The 23,522-nt window shown below is 36.4% G+C and overlaps 2 protein-coding genes across 14 annotated transcripts in view; both read left to right on the forward strand.

The window, feature by feature from the left end:
* LOC139121240 (neuron navigator 2-like) overlaps nucleotides 1-15,377 on the forward strand; it is a 303,220-nt gene extending 287,843 nt beyond the window's left edge. For 12 of the 13 annotated variants that reach the window (XM_070685996.1, XM_070686024.1, XM_070685965.1 and 9 more), the window contains 15 exons: nucleotides 878-1,076; nucleotides 1,420-1,562; nucleotides 2,522-2,685; nucleotides 3,118-3,271; nucleotides 3,687-3,822; nucleotides 4,028-4,069; nucleotides 4,599-4,789; nucleotides 5,271-5,364; nucleotides 5,801-5,875; nucleotides 6,370-6,541; nucleotides 6,909-7,019; nucleotides 7,531-7,704; nucleotides 8,096-8,411; nucleotides 9,052-9,249; nucleotides 11,998-15,377. In XM_070685996.1, coding sequence (XP_070542097.1) covers nucleotides 878-1,076; nucleotides 1,420-1,562; nucleotides 2,522-2,685; nucleotides 3,118-3,271; nucleotides 3,687-3,822; nucleotides 4,028-4,069; nucleotides 4,599-4,789; nucleotides 5,271-5,364; nucleotides 5,801-5,875; nucleotides 6,370-6,541; nucleotides 6,909-7,019; nucleotides 7,531-7,704; nucleotides 8,096-8,411; nucleotides 9,052-9,249; nucleotides 11,998-12,141 — 2,313 coding nt within the window. In that variant the 3' untranslated portion in view covers nucleotides 12,142-15,377. Of the gene's footprint in view, nucleotides 1-877; nucleotides 1,077-1,419; nucleotides 1,563-2,521; nucleotides 2,686-3,117; nucleotides 3,272-3,686; nucleotides 3,823-4,027; nucleotides 4,070-4,598; nucleotides 4,790-5,270; nucleotides 5,365-5,800; nucleotides 5,876-6,369; nucleotides 6,542-6,908; nucleotides 7,020-7,530; nucleotides 7,705-8,095; nucleotides 8,412-9,051; nucleotides 9,250-10,248; nucleotides 10,320-11,997 lie in introns of all 13 variants that reach the window. The other variant, XM_070686005.1, reaches the window with a different exon arrangement.
* Nucleotides 15,378-16,673: 1,296 nt separating this feature from the next.
* LOC139121293 (neutral phospholipase A2 3-like) lies at nucleotides 16,674-22,473 on the forward strand. The gene is made up of 4 exons (XM_070686073.1): nucleotides 16,674-17,059; nucleotides 18,953-19,121; nucleotides 20,552-20,685; nucleotides 21,107-22,473. The coding sequence occupies exons 1-4, from the start codon at nucleotides 16,972-16,974 to the stop codon at nucleotides 21,262-21,264; spliced, it is 549 nt and encodes a 182-aa protein (XP_070542174.1). The 5' UTR covers nucleotides 16,674-16,971; the 3' UTR covers nucleotides 21,265-22,473.
* Nucleotides 22,474-23,522: the final 1,049 nt, after the last annotated feature.

Below are 23,522 nucleotides of genomic sequence, written 5' to 3' on the forward strand. Positions count from 1 at the left end.
ATCCTTGGTATATAAACTATAAAAATTCATGAAAAGAGGCAATCTCAATAAAAAGTAACTTATAAAATATCATTATCTTTGATCGAAATAAAAAGTTCTCGAGTGCAGTTTCAATCATTCAGTCCTTTCAATCACTTGAGACAGTGTTCACTGCATCACTTTCCGCACTGACAACTCTTTCAGTACTTAGTTGTCTGTGTTTCTAAGCCTTTCAATAACAGTTGTACAATAGTAAATATCCTACAGTTTTGGGTTGAATTGTTGCCGTGGCAGTGACTCACTATTAACCTTGACTGTCTTAGAATCAACTTTGAATGTCTATTAAAAGAAAACCATCAGACTTTCCATTGTGGTGTTCCAGGAACTGCAAACAATACAGCAGTACATGTATATGTTTTCTCTTAATGAAGACATCTTCCTGTCTGAATGAACTCTTTCTCAGCGGTACAAACGCTGTGATAAAGTGAGTTGCAATGCCATATGCTGTATCCTCATGAAGCAAGTGTCTTTGAGTTCTTTCATTTGTGAAGAATCACAACATTTGTACAGAATTTACTGTTATTTGAAATGGCCCTCCGTTAAACTTGGAGGACAAAAGTCTGTTTCATTTAAAGCTATTCTCATGACATCAAAATGAACTGACATCTCTGCCTACTAAACTGGAAAACATCATATTGGCCAAAATCATATTTTACTGTAATTTGTGAGTGATTTTGATGGGTTTATCAGAAAGCTAAAATTTAAGTAATTACAAAGCAGTCTGTGTTACCCATTGATGATATTGATATTTCTTCCCATGTAAATGAGAATCAGGATTTCTTCAAAGATATCTTCGACAGCATTTTCAACTTTTGTTTTCTTTTTTCTTTCTCTGTAGTCTCATGTGGTATCGGCCTTTGAGCAAAGCCTGTCCAGCATGACAAACAGACTGCAGGCATTGAGTAGCTGTGCAGATCAGAAAGATTCCGAGCTCAGAGAACTGCGAGAAACGATTGAAGCCTTGAAAAAGCAGAGTGCAGAGAGCCGACAGATGATGACTGGCGACCCAACCCTCAGAAGACCTTTCAAAGACAGAAGTATGTACTGCCCTCTTTGTTCATGTGATGAGTACTTTTGTTTTTATGGGGGAAGTTGTGTACTGCACTCAACCTGTTTGCAATTTCCTCTCAGTATATTGTAGCCATCAGATAATGAGTTTAAATGGAATAGTCTCACACAGAAGAGATAAAAGTAAACGATGACATCATTTGAAATCTTCCAGAAAAAATGCTAATGAGTTCTTCTAACCTGATGTCAGTGCACTGTGGTAGTACTTGACATAAAAAATCAGATATGGATTTTATTTCAGTCAATGGCTGATTTTCAGAAGGAACTACATTTTTGTTAACTTACAATTTTTCCCCTCATCTTCATCATCAGCTTCCTCAGAACCCAGAATAAGTCGGCAGCTATCAACAGACAGTATGTCTAGCACTACTAGTTTCACAAGTCTGTCAAGTGTTGGAAGTGTTACTGACACTGATCACATTGATGAAAAATCCAAGAAAAAGAAGAAAAGCTGGGTAAGAGAGTTATTGTCTTCAAAGACAATCTTCTTGTAGTTTAGTTTGGATATTTCATTATGGTATATCTGACATGAGCAAATCCTTTCTGGTTGTGGTTGTCCAAGAACCAGTATCAGTGTACTTTTAAGGTAATATGCACCTCGAAAGTGAAAGACTTAAACTTTTGCTCAAACTTTCCTCAGTGAAACTTTCAACCATTCTCTTACCAAATCAAGAATAAAAATCAGGGGTCACCGTGCAAACTTTTGTACGAGAGAGACAAATAACTTGCGATTTCTCGAGATTTGAAATCCAAAATGGCCGCCATCCCTGTGTTAATTCTATGAGAAAAAATAAAATTTTCGATTTTTGAAAAACTAAGACGGTGAAAACTTTTCTTTCGCCAAGAGCTTCAAAATGAGCTCCCACAAGTGGTAGGTCAGAAGAAAATTGATAAAATTTGAAGGCCTGAATTTCTGTCCCCGAGGTGCGTTCTACCTTAATGGTCCCCAGCCTGGTTTGGTAGTCCCTTGTAAAGTTTTATCATACATCTCCTAAGTTTTATCAGCATTCCATGGCCTGCTGGATCAACAGAATATGGAACAGATTGACTGAGGTACAAAATCTGGTGTCATCCAACTCTTCCAATCAGAAAATTTTATCACCTGTTTATACTATTGATGAAAAGAAATATTTTGTAATTTTGTCTGTTAATGCTTGTAAAATATTGGAAACAATTTGCTGAAAAGCTCACGTTTGTTTCAACATGTCAACTCTTTGAAAGAGGGGGGGGGGGATGTTTTTTTCTGCAAACAAAACAATCAGCAAAGAGTATTCTATTAGAAAGATAAACTAATATACTGTAGTTGTGTATAGAATTACTGTTTTCTTTCCATTGGATGTGAAAAAGATATTGTCCCTTTATCTTTAGATTAGTTTATGAGAAATTTTACTAACTATTCCCTTTGTTCTTTCAGCTGAGAACTTCCTTCAGATCACCGTTTTCCCGGAAAAAGAACAACAAGAGTGGAGCACAGACGGATGTTGAAGATCTGGATTCAAGTCCAACGTCACCCAACTACCCTAGTAGTCCCCATGTCTGTATGAATCCATTGCTGAAGTCATCAGCATCAACATCAGCGTAAGTTACAAAACACATGCCAAGATTAGAGGATACAAACTTTTGAATACAAGAGTTTTCCTATTACCTCTGCTGTTATGACCTCTCCTGACCCCTGACACTGATGACTCCCTAGGTTACTAGCAATCAATATAAAATACTACCTGTATCCATACACCCTAAAAACAGAGGGTCTATGCTGTATCCATTAATCTTTAACCATCCCAGTCAAAACGCCTCAGAATTATCATCTAGTTGTGTACTCTATTCATGACCCCTGACCCTGATAGCTTCCTGAGCTTCTGGTGATTAGTGCTGTATGCAGTCTGCACTGAGTAATCTTCTATCTTGTCAGTTACAACTCCTTTCCAATGATGCATGTCTTGCACACTTACATAACATGACAGACCAACTGTAACTTGATTGATGAATTAATTTCTTTTCTTCTTCCAGGATATACGATGATGGCGGTGAGGAATCAGAATCGTTAATCGCCTTGAAGAAACAGCTGCGAGACAAAGAAATGAAATTGACAGATATAAGATTAGAAGCTCTATCCTCGGCTCATCAACTGGACCAACTTAAAGAGAGTATGAACAAATTAAAGGTAAATATAAACTTTGACAAAACCATTTTCTCACCCAAGCAACAGTAATTGCTGTTCATTTCTTTTGTTTTCTGTATCAAGTTTTGTTCTGTTGTGTATGCACAGTGTCCTACACTCCTTGAAAGTCCTTGGATTTCAAAGCCTCATGGAAAGTAATGGAAAAGTCCTTGAAAATTAAATTGAGTCCCGGAATTTCCTCGACAATCACTCGTCCATGCACAATTTTCAAAAATGACGAGATGATAAGTCATGATATCGCAAAAGTGAGATATTGTGATGTGTGATGTGTTGTAAAAATGATATGTGGAAATTGAAATGGAAATGAATCACCTATATTTCTCATTTTACACAAACTTCCTTCCATGATCTGGAGAAATTTCACTGTCTGAACTTGTACAATTTTCCCCCATTTCAGAATGAAATGTCAACGTTAAAGCAGGAAAATGAGAGATTACAGCGGCAAGCACAGTCAAAATCTCTGGCAGCAAGTTCATCACAGCTATCAGATATTTCAATAGCATCGTCTAAGAGAATGAGTAGAGAATCATTAGGTAAGTTTACTAGAAAATGGCAGAATACATTCAGCGAATCTGTAAATGCTTTTTGGTAGACACGTAAACTTAAATCAAAGCTTTACCAACCAGTGCTTCATGAATTGTAGTGTATCATTATTAATTATCATTGATTATCAGTATACACTGCTTGTATGGACCATAATGTCGAACGGTTCCTTAAACAATGTCGCTTCCTTTTCAGATCATCACAGACTCAGCCTTGCTTCAGATCACGGTAGTTTGGGTATGTATTGCATGAATTTGTTTACGTACTTGTCTATATGCTCCTGAAAAGTCCTTGAAAATAAAATTGAGTCTTGGAAAGTGGTGGAAAATTGATAATCCACCCACAATTTTCAAAATACAGTGTATAACAAGATGGTTAGTCCACATATTGTAACAATGATTTGTAAAATTATATATAAAATTGATATATTGTACAAATGATATTTTGAAAAAATGGTATTTTGGACCTACAAAGTCCTCAAAAGCTGTTGAAAAAATACTTGATAGTCTTCAAATTTTAACCAATTTGGTGGATCTCTGTATATGGAACAGAGGGTAAAAACTTAATTAAAAGATTAAAGAAAAAGTAAATAAAACATTAGTGCTTTGATGGAATATAACACACTAATCACACAATTTTATCAGTATAATCCTTTACAACATACCTAGCTATGTACATATCAGAAATATCTGAATTGAAGAAAAAAATAAGGAAGATGTTTTACTGAAATGAAGCAAACCACTAACCAAATAATTTGTATTACTAGATATTCTGCTGGATGACAGCTCAGGAACAACTACAAATGGCCGCCGTGTGATAGTTGGTGTGTCTGTCGGCCATCTTGATCCCAGCAAAGCCATGGGTGCTAACGTTCAGAAGGTTTTGATTGGTACGCTCAGTATCAGCAGCAAGACAAAATGGGATGCCTTGGATAATGTAGTCAGGAGGATATTCAAAGTAAGTCAAGATGAAAATTTACACTTTCTCCAAGTCTGAGGACGTATTTCATGTCTTCATATTATAAATTTAAGGAACGAATTTCAGAGAACTCTGTGGTGTTTTGTGTAGAATGTGTAAGATGAAGACATTGTCAATAACTGACAATTGTTCGTAAAGGCTCTGTCACAAAAGCACATAGCTTTGCTAGCCACCACTGTATATGTATACCCAAGCAAAGCAAAAACAATTGTGTAAAAGTAAGAAAATGTTCATGATTTTATACATGGAAGAGTTTAGACCGATGGTTTTCAGAAGTGTCAAGCAAATTGTGGACCAGTGTTATGGGAGACCAGTTGAATCTAATATATTCTCTAAGTATTGTTTCAAAATATCACAGAAAGTAAATATTAAAAAATACACCTCATGTTGAAGTCCAATGGAATTGTTCAACATTTGATGATGTAAAGTCATTTAATATACTTTCTTCTTCATTTTTCAGGAGTATGTGTTGAGGATAGATCCTGTCACAAACCTTGGTTTGAATGCAGAGGGTGTGTTTAGCTATGAAGTTGGCGAAATCCATCGAACAAAAGGTCTGTAGCTTATCGTGTAGTTCGACTTCTTATCCCATGATGTGTTCTGTTCTTCATCTTTTTTAACCCAGTGAAAGACAAATCCAGTGTCTTCTAGGGTTTTGATTTGTTCAGGAGAGCATAAACTGCCTGCGTAGGAAGTCTGTGCTATTATCACAGGCATTAGTGACATCAACCAAGGAATTTCAAAGAACAGAGTATGCTTGTCCTACAACTCAGAATTCTATTACCAAAATATTTGAACTTTAATTCATTTGAACTCCTTCCGACTTAGGCTTGCATCAGAGTTCAACAGTCTCAATACTTGAAATGTCAAAAACGGAATGAGTTCGGAATGTTCAGCTAACGTTTTGAGGTAGATCATTTTGCAAGAATTCTCTGAATTCAAGATTCATAATTGCTCTGAATACTAACCCAAAGCTGTTTTCATCACCAGATGATGAGCCTCCGGAGTTGCTGCCATGTGGGTATTTGGTTGGTGAAAGTAACTCCATCACCATTCACCTCAAAAGTGAGTAACTTAGAATATTATTTGCAGCTTGAATCTTACCAGTTTTATAAAAAACAGTGTTTTGGGCACAACATCACCATTTATTAAAACACTTTTGAAGTATCTTAAACCTGTTCACCCCAATTCCCGGTAAACAAGTCCAAGATCACCATTGATAACAATGGGTTTGGGTAAAACCATGGTGGTGAAAGGGTTAAACCAGAACTAGCCAAAAGTTATGTATTTATCAAAACAAAACACGCCACTTTGATCAATGTCAACTTTTATACAAAGATATATTCAAAAGAGTCAGTTCCTTTATGTGGACACCAAGCACAGTTACAAAGTCTGGGCAGTGTTCATAAACACAGCAAAATATCCAAGAAGAGATTGTCACACCTGATATTTGCTGAACATGATGCAATTAGTGTGAGACAATCACATTTGTAACATATGTATTCATAAAAATATTTGACATTGTAGCTATGATTCTAATATCTGTATGTATTTTACAGATGTTTTACAGGGTAGCTGTGATGCATTAGTGTTTGAAACCTTGATTCCCAAGAGCGTGATGCAACGATACATTTCACTCTTGCTGGAACATCGGAGAATCATTCTTTGTGGACCAAGTGGTACCGGCAAAACCTACCTTGCTCAGAAATTAGCCGAACACATTGTACTAAGGTAAAGCTGAACACATTGATGAAAATGTTTTGATAAAAATTGCATTGATGAAAATGTTTTCCTAGACTGGTTCAACTAGGTTAGAAGTTGTACTGTCAATTGTTTATCACAAAAATTTAGAAATGTTTGAAAGAATATAAGATATGAAAAATGGTGCTAGGAAATTATTATATTGCTTCATAACTTCACATACATTCTCAGTTCTGATATCTAATGAAGTTGTGACCAGACAACAGGCATTTTTGAATAGCATAGAGCATGAGTCAAAAACTTTTTATCACTAGCTACTTTCTTTTTTGCCTTGTTTACCTCAAACAGTGCTATTAAACTTAATCATCATCTATTTTACTTTTTGTGATATTCACAGAGCTGGTAAAGAACCGAGCGAGGGCTCCATTGCAACATTCAATGTTGATCACAAATCCTGCAAAGAACTGCGCCAGTATCTTGCCAATATTGCAGACCAGTGTGAAAGCAAGTAAGTCACCACCAAAGTGTCTTCACCCTCATCTGGCCGTCAGTCCAATCATGCCAAGTTTGCAAATCGAGAATTTTCCCAAAATTCATTAAGTTCAAAGTTTTGTCTTCAATTAAGTTTTTTGAAAGATGTGTCTGCAACTCTCATGGACACAGTTTTATCGACATTTTAGCAATTATCATTCATCCTGCAGTCAAAACACTGTTTAAAACTTCTTTACAAATATGACCGTGAATTTCACTTGAAATATGTTGAGGCTGAACAAGTCTAAACAGACTGTCATTGATGCTACTGAGAATCATCTGTCAGTGATTCACGTCGAAATTCTTGATTCAAAAATTTACTGTTATTTGTCTTTCTGTGCAAATATGATTACTTGTTGTAGATTAATCTCATTACATTAAGAGTAAATAATCAAAATCAATCATTTGTTCTTAATTTAAATCATTTGTTCTCGACTTTATAACAGAGTGCAATCATTGATAACACATTGAATCATTTTTCATTTCAGTGCTAGTGACTTACCAAGCGTGATCATTCTTGACAATTTGCATCATGTTGGTTCGTTGGGTGAAGTCTTCAACGGATTCCTCAGCTGTAAATACCAAGTCTGTCCATACATCATAGGCACAATGAACCAAGCCACATGTTCCACTACAAATTTACAACTACATCACAATTTCAGGTGAGAAAGACTTAGAACCTGCATTCGTCATTGCAAAACAGTGAAAATGATCAACAAACAGTAAAGTACAGAAAGGCAGTTAAGTTTCTGGTGTGCCATGTTAAGAGCACTGTACATTATCCTGTAGATTGCAATTGAAAAGTAGAGATGAGTAACCTGCGTAATTTTTCATCTGAGATAGAAAGGAGATGAGTAGCTAGTAATGGTAGTAGTAGCAATGGTTTTATTATGAGCATTAGTTGTCAATATATAGTGCATGAATTTAGGCCAGTGAATATCATTTGAGTTGCAACCTTTAAGAAAATTAAGCATTGTATAGTATTGTAGTTAAATAGATCAATGAAAAACTATGTAACATCTGAAATTTATTTTTGTACATTTCTTTCTGTAGATGGGTGTTATGTGCCAATCATATGGAACCAGTGAAGGGCTTCCTTGGTCGGTATTTAAGACGAAAACTTGTGGAAACTGAAGTACAGACAAGCAATCGGAATAACGATCTCAACAAAATTATTGAATGGATGCCGAAGGTCTGGCAACATCTGAACAAATTCCTTGAAACACATAATTCTTCTGATGTCACCATTGGTCCAAGGCTTTTCCTTTCATGTCCAATCGATCTGGCTGGATCTCAGGTCTGGTTTACAGATCTCTGGAATTATTCCATTGTTCCATATCTACTGGATGCTGTCAGGGAAGGCTTACAGGTATGCTGCTGTCTTTCAAATCTCTCCTCATGTGTACAATACTTTGCATGCTTTTTATACCGGACGTCTTGTACAACCAGATAATATTCAACCAGACAATATTGTATTCCTTTTAACAGCAGAGATACAAATGCTATAAACCACATGGTTTTAAGGACCATGTTTGTTGATACCATTCTGTGTCATGAACAGAAAGTAGTTTATCTTTTTTCAAATAGGCAGTCAGAGAATAGGTGGAATTCACATGTCATTTCCCTTTCATCAATTCGGCCAAATTTGCTGGAAAATATCCAGTGTAAACTCTGGAATATCTGGTCAAATTGCCTAGTCTGGCTTAAAATAAACAAACTGTACCTGAACTACTTCCACTATGGTACACAAATCCATGTTTAGTGTCTGAAGAAGTTTTATTCAGTTAAAATGTAATAAAGGGCCCATCAAACTGAAACATCTGACTGTCTGAACAGCGTCCAGTGATGTTGTTCTAAAGACACTCACTTAATTGTATTTACTTGTTGAATTTGTACTGTCCATCTTTCCAAAACCAAATTTTACCACAAGAAGTCAAGTGTATCATTCACAAATGCCATCAATGAAATGAAATTTCAATTTCTTCTGTGTGTTTGTCTTTTGTTAACAGATGTATGGAAGAAAAGCCCAGTGGGAGGACCCAGCTGAGTGGGTGATTGACAGTTACCCATGGATACCGCCAACCAGCTCTGATTGGCCATCGCTGCTAAGGTTACGTCCTGAAGATGTAGGATTTGATGGCTACAGGTCGGATAGTGGAGCCAAATCAACACAGAGTGTACAGAGTGATGTCGAGGGAGATCCACTGGTGAGTTCTCGTATAGATGGTTCTCATTCTTTTTACAGACAGAGAAACTGTAAAGTCTTGATTTTAGTCAGCTTTATGTGCCAATTGAGTCAGCTGATTTACAGATGAACACAAAATTTCCCATGGTGTTGCAAAAATGTGTACATACTACAAGGGACAGACAGAGTTCTAAATTTGTAAACGAGAAAAGCAGTGATGATGCCGACTTTATTTATGTGATGAAATGTAAAAATATTTATTGATACTGAAAGTGCTGCAGGGTGTAAGTTTGATGTGAAAAGTAAGTGCTGTAAAAAAGTACAGTTATTTTACGAAACTGACTGAGGACTTGACACATTGTATGATATGGCTTCTGCAAAGTTTTGCATGCTATTCAAACCACATCATATCATATTTCAGCACAAGAAAATCACAATGCTTTACACTGGCACTTATTTTTTGGCATACAAATGATCAGAAACCTTCCACATGGGCATACACTTGTCAAATTGAATGGCTTGTCTTTCCACTCCCATGCAAAGTATTTCATGAATTTATATGCCACAATGTATATCATGTTTAAATGGAAGTTTCATGGGAAGACAAAAAAGCAAAAGACTATTTGCATTATTACATTACCAGCTTGTCTCACAACAAGTAATTTATAAAATTTATTCACCCACATATCATTACTGGTTAAGAGTAATAGTTAAACTGTAACATAACAATTAAACCATATTCATTAAACATATTGGTAAAGAGGTAATCTTGACGACTTTTTTGGAAGCAGTGGTTATTTCTGATGAGCGATAATTCTCCACTGGACCTAAAAAGAATGTCAAAAGTTTACCCCTTACCATCAATATGTGTAAAGGAATATGGATGTAACCTTTAAACTTTAACACATAGACACTTCCCAGTAAGGGTCAAGGGTCAAAGGTGATAGCATCTTGGTTAACCAATAACATTAGCCTATATATCCCATTCTCTCTTCTCTTTATCTGCCATTCACTGTGACAGCTGAGCATGTTAATGCATTTACAAGAAGCAGCCAGTTATTCAAGTCCTCAAAGTTGTGAGAGTAATAGTAGGTATGTCTAGGGATACAACTAAACCTTGGCTCTGCATGATATGGAGATGTGACTGTCACCCATAGCTGTATAGATAATGTTGCCTGTGTTCATTTAAGCTTGTCACTTTTGTTTGTTACTGTACATGTGCAGGCACTTCCCTGTGTCTTTAGTGGAGATGTGACTGTTACCTCAATAGAATATACACTCTTTGTTGTATCTTTGGAGATGTGACTGTTCTATAGCTGTTCAGATGATTTCCCATTGTGTGTACACTTAGGGAATGTACTTGTTGTTTACCTACTTGTCCCTTTGTGTACATGGAGATGTGACTGTCATCAGTGGCTGTGCTCTTGTCCAGCAGTGTTTTTGCAAAAAATGTCTGCAGAGCAAAGTTGCCTCTTTTAGACAGGGTTGAACTTCGTTGAAGTAACTTTTCTTTAACCCTTTCACCACCATGGTTTGTCCCAAATCCATTGTTTTCTATGGTAAAGTTGGACCTGTATACAGGGAACTGGGGGTGAAAGGGTTAAATCATGAACATTGTTATGCCTAAATACACTGTGTCATGTTAACAGGAGAACACTGCTTTCACCTTGTTCTCAGAGTTAATGTTTGTAAATATTACAAATGCAATTTTACAAGAAAACAAATTTTCATTAAATTACTTAATTTGATAAATTAATCCATCATAAATGCAGAAGAATATCTCATTTTTAACAGTGTATATTTTTATAAAAAAGTACATGAAGTGAATTTGCCCTGTCAAAAGTTGGCAACTTTGCATAAATATAGTGTATTGTCCAAAGAAGAAATGCTTTGTGCATGAGCCACTGAAACCAAATGGTTGATAATGCTGATAAATGAGGTGAAATACCTCTTATTATATTCAAACTTCTGTGTGAACAGTGTGACAATGCAGCAAGATGCATTAACTTGCTTCTCGCTGAAGTTTTTAAAGCTGTGAAGCAAGAAAAGCTATTGTACATTGCAGGCAGCTTGAGTGATATGCATACATGCAAACGTGATTACTGCTGCATGGGGTACAGATATCAAAACAGGTGTGGCAAAAGTGATGATTAGTGGACACACAATGTTCTGGATTAAAATGAAAGATTTCTTTAAAACCTCTGGCTAGCTAGTCAATCTGAGAACCTGGTGATAGAATGGTTGGAAGTTTCATGAAGAAAAGTTCATGCGAAAGATAAAGTCTTTCACTTTTGGGGTGCATACTACCTTAATGCAAGCGTTATTGTCCACTTATCATCATCCTGTAACAAATGCTGTTTGTACCATTGCTACAGTATTCAGTGTGTACTACATGATACATCTCCTACTGTGTTTTACCATGTATCAGCCATTCACATTATAGATATTGCTATCCAAGTGTGCTGCGGCTGTCAAAGACATTAACATACTGTAGATTGCTTGAGGGCGCTCACTCTACTCTGCCTCCATGACTTAGGGCGCCCTCAAGTGAAACTCTACATTCACGTTATAGATAAACAAATCTTGAAGTATTACTCACTTCAGAGCATTAAATCCTCTGAATTTATCAGGTGTTAGAATCTCCCACTCATATCTTAGAATTTCATATCCAACTTCGGTATGAAACTTTTTTTCATTAAAAATTTTTAGAAACACCACTTACTTTTTTGCCAGCCTCACAGTCACTTACAAAGTTCTTTTTCAATTTCAGCTAAATATGCTAATTAGATTGCAAGAAGCTGCCAATTACGCCACGCCACCAAGTTGCCATAGTGATAGTGATTCTTCTGGCCTTAACAGTCTACGGGCATCCCATGATGACCTCCTTGACAACTCAATTGAATCTACACTGTGAGGAATTAAGGTGGTCAGTACCTTGAAACAGCAACAATGCCATAGCAACTTATCCTGGCCACGCTATCAGACAAGGAATGAGTTTGAAACAAACTGACTGGACAAACATTGTAGATGTTGAACTTCGAAGCACATGTGAAGGTTATAGACGTCTTCAGGAAAATGTAATATCTGCAAAGATGTTCAATATCTGCTTTTCAAATGTTAAATGAAAGAAATGCACACTTTCAGAGAGAGACAATACTTGTATTATGATGGACACTATGTGGTGCTGCTGTGTCATGAATATTAAGGTGGTTGCTGCCTAATTTCCCAAGGTGGATTTGGAAGTGAGAAATAGGAACAAGATAATATACAAATGGAGACAGCTGTATAAATATTTCACACTGCCAGTGATAGCCCATTGTCCTATCCTGTGGAAGGAGACGATGGGATGACTTTTGTACCAGTATTTCTCTGTGTTGTAACGTGATACCCAAGAAATCAACATTTTTATCATTGATCATGTGTAGAAACAGGGTTTTATTGAACAATAATGGATGATGTTGAAATGTGTCATCGTTCTTGTAAAAATTTGAAAAAAGTTTGAAAAATGTTGTGGATCAGATTTTGTTTCCCCGCTGTATAGAATTGAAGAGTCCACCTTTTTTACCGCCAAGTTGTACAGGCTTATAGAGACGATAAACCCAGCAGTCATGAAACTGGGTCCCTGTCTGAGCAATGGAATGCTATGATAAAGTTAGAATTAGCTCATAAGATACAAGTGCAATAGGGGATTAAAAATTATTTTTTGTGTTTTTAAGTAGCAATCTCTGCAGTTGGAGGGAAGTTTTCGGCCAAAAACAAGTTTTTGTACAAAGTATTTGATAAACCACCAGCCGAGAAAAAAAAAACTTGACTAAATCTGGAGAAAAACTAAGTCAGTGTAGAATCTGAAGTGTACCATTTGTTTGTAGATACATTGGGCTTGTAAAGATAATTGGGAAACAAAATGAATTTTTTGTAAATATTATACTTTGTTATAGAATGGGATAATTCAGAACAAAAGCAGTGACAGATATTCAGTATTTTAATAAAGGCTGTTATTTGTACGTCATATTATGCATGCAAGTTCATCAAAGTTAATGAAGAAGCTAGAAATGCTCATACACATAAAGTAATTACAGGTGTTATGTAACTGCTACATGTCCTTGACTTTGACAATGTGTGTTGATGTTATATTATTTCTGTTTCATACAGACATTTGTGTCGATCTTGTTTATGACAGATAGTTTACATTGCAATCTTTCAAATTGCAGTTTCTGAGTGTATAAAGCATTTTTGTTGCTTGATTAAGCTTGCTTGAAAATACATTATATGGAGTTAGTTTATGCAGAGCTGTTGCATGTACTTTGAAACCATGGCAACCAATATGGCTTCAATCCAATATGGCTGCCAAACCTCTGACTAGAAATTGTTGTAACTTAAATAACACTGTCTCCAAAACAGCCAATAATAAGCAACTGTTTTTGACAATCTTAAGTGCATTTTATTTCCAAAATTCTATTGAAACAAAAAAAGACAATTTTCTAAATTGCAAAAATATCAGCTCAGATCAAATTACTGTTCAGAATCGTAAAAAGAATATTTTCCAAATTAAAGTCATTACTATGGTATAGATGTGGATATACAACAATATAATATGTAATCTTTCCTTGACAAATGACATAGTAAAATTGTCAAAAATTGATAATTCCATGGAAATGCATTCTAAATGTCACAAAATCTGTCATGAACATTTATCCAGATAAATATTTTAATAATATGCAGTTGAAAGGGTGCTGTACTGTCACGTTTTAGCTAACTTGATAAAAATCACATTGAAGAGGATTTTTTTATATGTAACATTTTTGATATCAGAAATTTCTTTTGTATTTATTTACACTTGCCCAGTTTATTTGTAAACTTGTCTGGTATAAAGTTTTATAATTATATACCATGTTCTAATAAAAGGGAGGGTTTACATTTAGTTGTAAGTTACGTGATGACAAAAGATTGTCTAAGAATCAAATTATCCCAACTCAAAAGTGGTATAATCAATAAATTATAAAATTTTGAGCAACTGAGAATATTAACACTTGTGAAACTACAAGAGATTAAGGTTATTGCCTCATTTTAGACAATTTGGATTTCTTCCATGCTAAAGTTTACAAGGGAGCTGTTGGGGACTGTGACTTCAGCGCAACTTTCAAGGAAGCATATTTTAAAGATGGAAGCAAAGAAAAGGTGCAGAGAAGTAGCAAACAAACAAACATGTGAGGAAGCAGAAAACAAACAAACAAACAAACATGAGAACAGAAGGTGAATGTGAAACTGATTACAAAATAGAAGAAGGCAGCTTATCAAATTTCAAAAGCTTCAGAGGACTGAAATCAAATGAAAAATATTTAACTCTATATTCATTTTACTTGAAAAAATCCAAGCACCCATTCCATGAGTTCTACTATTTGAAGGTTTCAGCGTACAGATATATGTTTATCAGGTTACTGTACTGACTTTTCTTCTGAACAGAAACAGTAATGCTAGCTCTCAAAAGGGGAAATAATATATGAATGCCAGCTTGCTGCAACTGATTTTATGTAGCGATCATAAATAATAGAATAGTGTACATTTCAGCATGACGATAGTAATGATGTTGTTCCTTGTTTTAATGGCATAATGGAATCCACAGGTAAAATGTGGATTATAGATTCATATCATCTTACATGTAGAACAGTACAGATCCCATACATAGCCATACAGAAGATAATCATTATATGAAATTATAGCATCATAATACAGGTTAAGCTCATATTGAACATGGACATGCTGTATAAATTCTTTGTTGTATGTCCTGTACCATTCTGTAATCACATCTGGCCATTTAGTTAACCTTCATAGTTATACAGTATCATAAAACTAAAAGACATTGCCTTCAATTAGATCTGGTGAACATTACTAGGTTCTCATACAATCTGAAACTCGTTGTAAAGACTGTCCTTTTTGTAACCGAACATCCTCCGTTGATTTTTTTATTTTTGTTATAATTGTTTTTTATAGCCATGTTGGTATTTCATAGCACAGTACTATTTGGCCTGACTGGTTTCTTTTACTCTTTGATTTGTACATGTCTTTAGCTCATTTTCCGCTGCTGACGCAGTCTACTTTATTTAATTACCATATTATTCAAGATTTAATAAATGTTTTTATTGAACTCTATCACATGCCTCGTATTGTTTGTGTCTTTGTGCAATTCCTCAGTTATCCAGCAGTTTGACTGCAGCCAAGGGCTGAAAGAAACAAATATTGAATGAAACAAATTTTTCTGTGAGAGCGATATGAACATTCATAAACATTCTCATTCACAATGCCTCAATTTGCTTGACCCTTGTGCAAAATGCTGCAAAACAGTGTGTGGTATACAAGGATTTTTTAGAAATTTTTTGGATAATGATTACAAACGTTACATTTTCTGTTGTCATTATTCAAGCTTAATGAGAAATAGCAAGCAGCAATGGCATATTAGCATGTCATCAATTTGTTCACCACTCTATGTATACAAAGAAACATTACAGGACATTATTTGTTGGCTTGTAATTTAAAAACAGGATTATTTACTCTGTTTTTGCATCTGCAAATGATGATGCTGTTTGGAAAGACTTTTCAAGACCTGGTAATGTTTCACTGACTTGAATTTCAAGCAATTTATTCATCTATATTGTGTACACTTATGTGTGCATCTTTAAATGGGACATATTTTGCGGTATTTGGCTTGAATTACTTGAATGACCAGGGAAAGCAATGGCTTCTTGACATTGTCCATGAATTCAATCTGAATATTGATGAATAGTAAGGCAAATATCAAATTTATATTCACTGTAATGTACACAGAAGGTTGTGGCGTGCTAGCAGGAACATAAATGTCTATTGATGTGGATGCCAGAAAGATTTTTTCAACTACTGTTCCAACTATTAACTTTCAAGATATTTAACCGAATTCTCAAATAATACAAAAATTACCTCAAAATAATTTCCCAAAGGAAGCACACTTTTTGCAGTGTCTATTTTTAGAAATTAATCGAAACTACATCAATATTCCTGAACGCAGAATTCTGCCAACGGATTTTATCAAATCGGTTGATGCTAGTTAGTGCACCTACCCGCACGTATTTTGAAAGTTACCGTGAGTGGATGGCGGCCGCAATGCGGCGGAATGTGGATCACCTTCTCAAACTAAATTGAGACGTAGAGGGCGCTGTTTGGTAGCAGCAGAGCCGGAGGAATTGAACATATGGCCAAGCTGTGTTGCCACATTCGTTGTTCAGCCGAATTCATTCATATATGACGACATTAAGAACACTCATCTTTTATGTTCTAACATTAATAAGCTCAGAGCTCATATAAATTTGAATTTCAGATGGAACTGCGTCCGCAAGAGCAGCCGCGACTTAAACAGGTTCCACTTTGCTGTACAAAACAATATCTGTACCACCTTTAACCCGGTGGTGATAATGGGTCTAAAAATAGTCTGATGTCATCTAACTGCTCAAAATATTGCTGTTCGCACATCTGTTGGCGTCCTTTTTTATTTGATTACGGGTGTATAGTCGATCGTTTCATCGATATAAGTGAGCAAACGACAACACACCTCACTCACGGTAGATGGGAACATATATTCGTCACTTATGTAACAACCTGTTGATCTGGCAGTGACAAGAAATGGCTAACACGATGTTGTAGATTAACCAAGGCTATGTTTGAACGTCATCGCTGGTAGCATATTTATCAAACGTTTTGTGAAATTTTGTGTAACATGGTAGGACATCGCCACACATGGTTCTGCTCCAGAACATTGCTTCGGACACTGTGTTTGGTTTTAATGTTGAACACGTGGAATGAAGGTAACGTAAAAAGTATTCTAAGAAACTAATGGTGTTTTTTCTACCTGTATACGATACATGTAATTGGTGTAATCTTAGCGTAGAGAACTAGGCTAGCAGTGCTGGAAGAGCGGAGCATGGACGTATGGACCCCGGTATGGACACAGCGTGTGTAGTTCTATGGGCATATTATTTCTCTCGAACTCAAACACGAAGCTATGCAAATAGTGTGTTAATTGTTGTAGGTCCATTGCCTAGGATACAACCCTCTCAAAATTCGGAATATTTCATCAATATTTAATTGATTACATCTTTTCCGCTTGTGACCACGTCTGCACTAAGCTTACCTGCCATGACCTGATATGGAGTGTAGATCACGTTGCGTGAAGAGCATTCCAATGTTTATAACGGAACATCGCCATTGGTTTACTCTGCAAAAACCTAGATAAATTACAAATCGGCTCAACTTCAAGCTCTCTTCTGAATTACATTATAACAGTATAGCATACATTGGTGTAGACACATATCTGTATGGTTCTGTACAGCTAAGTATTTATAGCTTTGTAGCAATATTGGACGCAAAATTCGCACAAGCTGGATATATGTCACGTGGACAGAGTGGCTGTGAACTTGAAGAGTATGAAAAGGTCAAACGGGTGATGTCTGGGCGAAATGCCAGGTCCTAATGCTCTAACAGCCCAATTGTAATAAAAAACAGATTGATTAACTGTACAAAAATTCTTTCGATTGAAAATGTTGTCATTAGTCTGCCTCAATTTGCGAACAAGACAATGGATCCAGGTTAATAGTATTCTACGATGGAGGTAAACAGTCTTTGGAAACATGTGATCTGGTATCTATAAGTGGACCCTGACCAGTGCATTATTGACTAAGAATACATTAAACAAGAAACCTGGATATAAGACAAGCGTTTACGTTTTTAATGCGTTAGCACTCAGGCCCTGGTTCTGGCATTAGTACATGTTGACATTAAACGTAATTCTCCCTGAAATTCGTGTCTACATGTAGTTAATCAATTGTTTGGATGTAAAGCTGATAAAAGACCAGTTCAAAAAGATAAACATATATAGATACAAGAGTAGATACTGCCTGCCGATAGTGCATCGAAGTGTTACGCATCTATCGCCGAGGTGAGGAATTCGCTGAGAACAAAAACATTTATATTAAAAAATTGTCCAAAAGGCACAAGGCCAACTACATTATACGACATGATAAGGCAAAGGTATTAAGTAGAAAAAATCACACTCATTTAAAGTGAATTTGTTTAATTTGTTGATATTTCGATATGAGTCAACAAATTTTGATGAAATGTATCGACCCTGCTGGACAAGTGTGTGCATGTATCTGCTGGACAAGTGTGTACATGTATGTGCTTTCCATAATTGCGTTATGATTTTGAACAATACTTCTCGGCATTTTAACATATGGTGCTACATGTTACAATACCGTAGTTATGAGTATAATTATATCCATTTCGAAAAACAGTTAATAATTCTAGAGAGTTCTGTGGCTTAAAAATATTCTATAGATGGAAAAGATGACATAGAATGCTATAGCAGTCTACTGAACATTGTTCGTAAGTGATTGGCAGTTTATTTTTCAGTTGTACAGAGATGGGTAGGATAACACTTTGACTGACGTTTTTTATTTAAACTTCCAAAATACGCGGGTGGAAGTGTCGGAATAACTTGTGCGGGTATAACCAAGTTAAACATTGCCTTAACAACAAAAAGTGTTGATTATCTATATGACAAAGGGAAACTATATATAAAGCACTTCAGTGAATATTAATAATGAAAGAAGTATTGTCGTGAAAAATTCGAATAAATCTTTGGCGCATCCCGGCTCCCTCACCCCTTCCTGACTCCCCATGTGCTTAATTTATTTTAACAGCTTTAGCAGAGAGAGGTGAACGCAATCGTCGAAGTGTACTACAGCTAGCTGACATGATCGAATGCACCACCGGTCTGAAATGGGTGGCTGATGTCGCCGCCGACTACATCGGATACGGCTGTTATTGTGGACCGGGCGGTGAGGGCGTCCCAGTTGATGAATCCGACGAGTAAGTTTTGTCACGAGGGCATACAACTAAACATAGATTCTCGAGAAAAACGTTTTCCGAGGATCAAAGTTTTCTTGAGGATATATGCTATTACAAAGGGCGTTAAAACGCAAGATGTACGGCTGTAACGTTCAGGTGTGTGTGGGGGGGGGGGGGGGACGAAAAGTAATTCTTCGTAGTTCATTTAAAAGGGAGGCTGTCGTCGGTCGTCGGAACTGCGCACATGCGACTTTCTTGTTTACAAACAATGTATTTCATGCATGATATCTAAATGCATCACTTCAACATAGCTGCAACATTTAAATTTCATTGTTAATAAACATGTTTTAACTTTCATTAATCGCCAATGCACCCTAGAGACAGTGTTTACATCGGTCGTGGGGTCCCTGGCAACCTTTGAGCAGAGTCCCGACGACTGCCTTTCTTTAAACATTGAGATTTTTGTATCATTTGACAAAATGTGGCATTTTAGTCACAAATACACCAGTTTGACCTCACAGTGCCACTGTCCTAGATAGTTCATAGACTGGAGACGGATCAGCTAAAAATCCCGTAGTAACTATGTCATGAAAACACCGCCCATTGCCCATAGCTATCTATGATGGAGGTATTGCCATATTCCTCGTCATAATAAGTGACGTAGATGCATTTTTTTTGCATGGGCAAAGGGTTGTGAAACACACATAAAATGACATTTCCAACGGCGTCATTCCGTAGATGAATCCAAAAAGTAGGTTCTCGGAAGTATAAAAACAGTCAAAGCGAACCCATAAGCTTACAAACTGAGAGAGCATCAACGAAATAACACGAATATAGTGAGTGTATGGTCTTCGGGCTTTTAACCAGGAAAAAATCTGTAGTAACATCAATCATCAATACTATTTTAATATCTTTTGATTATTACAGTATTTCTACGGTAGTGTAATTTCCTGACAGGTAAAGTCCGAGTCGCATGTTTCAGCAATGAACCACACCCAGTTATGGTATGCTAGATTTTGACCAGTGTACGATATTATGTGTATGAACGATAGCGAGTGCATATATGTCATGAACTGGTCATAATCAAATGGTATACCCGTTTGTATTATATCATAATATTAAATGAAATTCTTGCGTGAGCTCGTATATGGTTATTTTCATGTCTCGACCAATCAGATCGCATTATTTGCGCCATCAATATATTGGTATAATATAATACGCAACAGAGTGACCGATGTTATGTAAATTGTTATAGATTATTGATAAATTCACCTTTTTTTTCCAGAATAAAAACTCATGTATTTTTTCTATCCATGTTTAGGCTAGCTACTGAACGTTACGAACGTTACAATAGATCGAGAACTTTCCGTAAAAGTTCTGTTTGTTTTTGTACTTGAAAACCCATTCTCATTAAAGTTGTGACGTCTACATTCTGCTTTCCTTAAATGTAGATGTTGTAGGATTCATGACCTGTGCTACATTTATCTGGAAGGCAACAAGACCTGCCTGAGCGTGGAGACATATTTCTCATCCTACGGTTATGAGTTGCTTAACTGCCAAAGCGAAGATGTCAGTATCACGTGCCGTAAGTAGAATAAGACTGACGTTCTGTCACGGGGAAGCACAGAGACACTTTGAATCGTGTCAAAATTGAAAATTACCGTATGCATGCTAATTAAACCCGATTCGCCTTCACTAAAATTCTCTTGATTGAGAAAAAAACAGCACAATTATCTCACCTGAGATGCACAACTGCAGAGAAAAACAAAATATTTTTATTTATACGCAAAATAGTTGATAAACATCTTTCTTTACAGTTTTATCAAAGAGTCAATTATTCAATCTCCTACATTTTTGGAAAACGACTCATAGTACAACCGGAGTGAGTCGCAGTTGGGGTAAATGTTCGCAGACCGAACGCATAACATGGTGGTGATTGTCACTGCAGTTTACGACCTGAACCGTTCCTCAACGTTTCATCTTTATATTTTATTTTCTTTCTTTAGAGGCAGCTAGTGATTATTCAAGGATGTCAAGATTCTTGGGTTTCGCAGATTGTGGGGCAGCATTGTGCCAGTGTGACAAGGCAGTTGCACTCTGTTTGGGAAAACATCGAGATACTTTCAACCACGACTATGAAGAATGGGACAGAAGAAATTGTTAGAATTGAAAACAGCGCCCTCACCAGGGACTTCACAGGGGATTGTTACATCGGATCGTTAGAATTAGATGCTAGGGATGAATGAAGTGAACTGACCTACAAAACAACGCAGTCGTGGAGGAAAGCAAACCATGACATTAATTCACAAGCCTCGTAGGAATATTCAATCATCCTCATTGGGCATATTTCGTCTTTCAATGAGAAAAAAATGTTTAAGTTCATAATTATCAAATATAATACTATAAATAAACTCACGTTGGTGTTATCAGGGTTGAACTGCTTTCCCGCGCTGACCCTGGGTGACCCAAGGTAGGGTCGCCTTATTTGACGGCAGGGTCTGTGTTACTTCGTTGAGTTAAAAACGTTTTCCAAAATTACTGACCGGCGCAGGTTTTCAACAACAAATTTGACACAGCCGTGTGTGTGTACAGTCGAACCGCTATTGTCGTTTCTTACCAGTCCAACGATGGAGTAATCACATAGCTGTACGCCAGAGAAGCTCTCATGTGATGATACATAGATATGATTTCATTATAAAAATTCATATAATTATCACCAGCTTTAACATAAATGTTCTTGACGACTCCTTGAAGATGAAATGTGGCTAATGAGCCACTCAGTGAAAATAGATGAAACTGAAGACATGGTAAACACAGGATATTGTCGGATTCTGAAATAAAATGTACCTCAGGGTGACCAAATAACATATCAACGTATCTTTCGAGAATTTTGAGAAACAAAGCAATATATTTTAAAAATCGATGACGCGAATTTAGAGGTACAGTTTAACGAGAACTATCTTATCAGCCTTTTTTCTCACAAATATGACATTTGTAGAATTACGTACATATTCATGTTATTGCAGTCTGGATGACTCGCCAGCAAAATTATTATTATTTGCAACGAGACACCGTGGAGGGACGGTGAATGAGAGTAGCAAACGTAGAGTAAAACGTTCCATGATATGAAATCAACTTGAAGTCATATAAAGAAATCAACATTAGCAAGACCCATGAAAGATGTGTCGTAGACAGACCTCTTTGAAATGTAAATTTATATCGTGAAATTAGCAAATTAACTTCAACTTTAGTTAAATTTTATTCAAAGAATCAGGACCATAGAATACCTTTTTTAACATGGAGTTCGCTTCACCGTTATGTGTAGTACAAATACAGAGAAAATAATAAAATTTGAATGTTTTAAGTACGGAGACTACAGCTGTCTTAGGATCTGGTTTTTTTTTACTTAATACTTCCATTGTACGTGCTAACATTAAAAGTTTTGCTGGTGCGTGACTTTTCTTAAAGTGACGGTAATTTTGATGATTTTTTCACTATTTTTGTTTAGTGTCAACTAGATATACTCCCTAAAGTATATTTAGATACATATATTCAGCTCTTCAGCTTACCAACTCAGTCTGCTATTATGTTTAACTGAATTGTGGTCTTGACTACGGAATTCAAATTTAAATGTCAAAAATCATAGTGTGTTAGACACTGTGTTGGTGAACTCTATAGTGTCTGAAGATATTTCTGGGAGTTGATCAAGAACTTCCAAATGCCATACACAATATCACCAATTATAGTAAACGATCACCAAAAGAAACGGCTACAGACTATTGAAGGACACTTTGCAGCGTTCTTTTTCATGATCAAGACTAACAAAGCTCGACCATCATATCTTTACTAACTATAGGTAAGCGGACGGATGGAGACTGAATTTAATAGTCAGTTTGCCAATAAAATTCCGAGGCCGAGGAGTTTTATGGCAAACTGGACCATTAAATTCCGTAAACCGCCGACTACGAGTTCGCTTACTGTGTTATACCATGAATTTGCCGAGTTTTAGAGCCTTGTTTGCCCGCCGGAAGTTTTTATTCGTGGTTTTGAACAGTGTAGTGTAAGTTGAAGCGTTTTGTCACCAGGTTGAAGGAAAGTATAAAAAATAATCCAAGATTGGGTTGACTCGTTTGGGTTTAAAACTTTGAGCAGCGTGTGCAGCACCCACACAATTGCGGAGTCACTCTACGTATTTCGATATGGCCGAACCATTGGCTGACATGATTGACTGGGAAGCAGAGTTCATCTTATCGCAGATTGATATCGATGATAGTATTGCACGAGGGTTAAGCTTTCTTTCTGCTCAGCAATATATACCTGATAAAATCACTGAACGTGTCTTTTGACATAGTAGTCTACTTCGTGTCCAATAAAGTATAAGTGTATCGAAAGGAAAGGCAGCCAGCTTCCACAGCAAATCCT

The sequence above is a fragment of the Ptychodera flava genome, chromosome 2 (genome assembly GCF_041260155.1).
Source record: "Ptychodera flava strain L36383 chromosome 2, AS_Pfla_20210202, whole genome shotgun sequence".
NCBI lineage: Eukaryota > Metazoa > Hemichordata > Enteropneusta > Ptychoderidae > Ptychodera > Ptychodera flava.

Bases quoted from the DNA above. Each gene is read 5' to 3' on its own strand.
- LOC139121293 (XM_070686073.1), top strand. From the start codon at position 16,972: ATGGTAGGACATCGCCACACATGGTTCTGCTCCAGAACATTGCTTCGG. The intron at 17,060-18,952 runs GTAACGTAAAAA...TTATTTTAACAG, and splicing joins GTTGAACACGTGGAATGAAG to CTTTAGCAGAGAGAGGTGAA. The intron at 19,122-20,551 runs GTAAGTTTTGTC...CCTTAAATGTAG, and splicing joins CCAGTTGATGAATCCGACGA to ATGTTGTAGGATTCATGACC.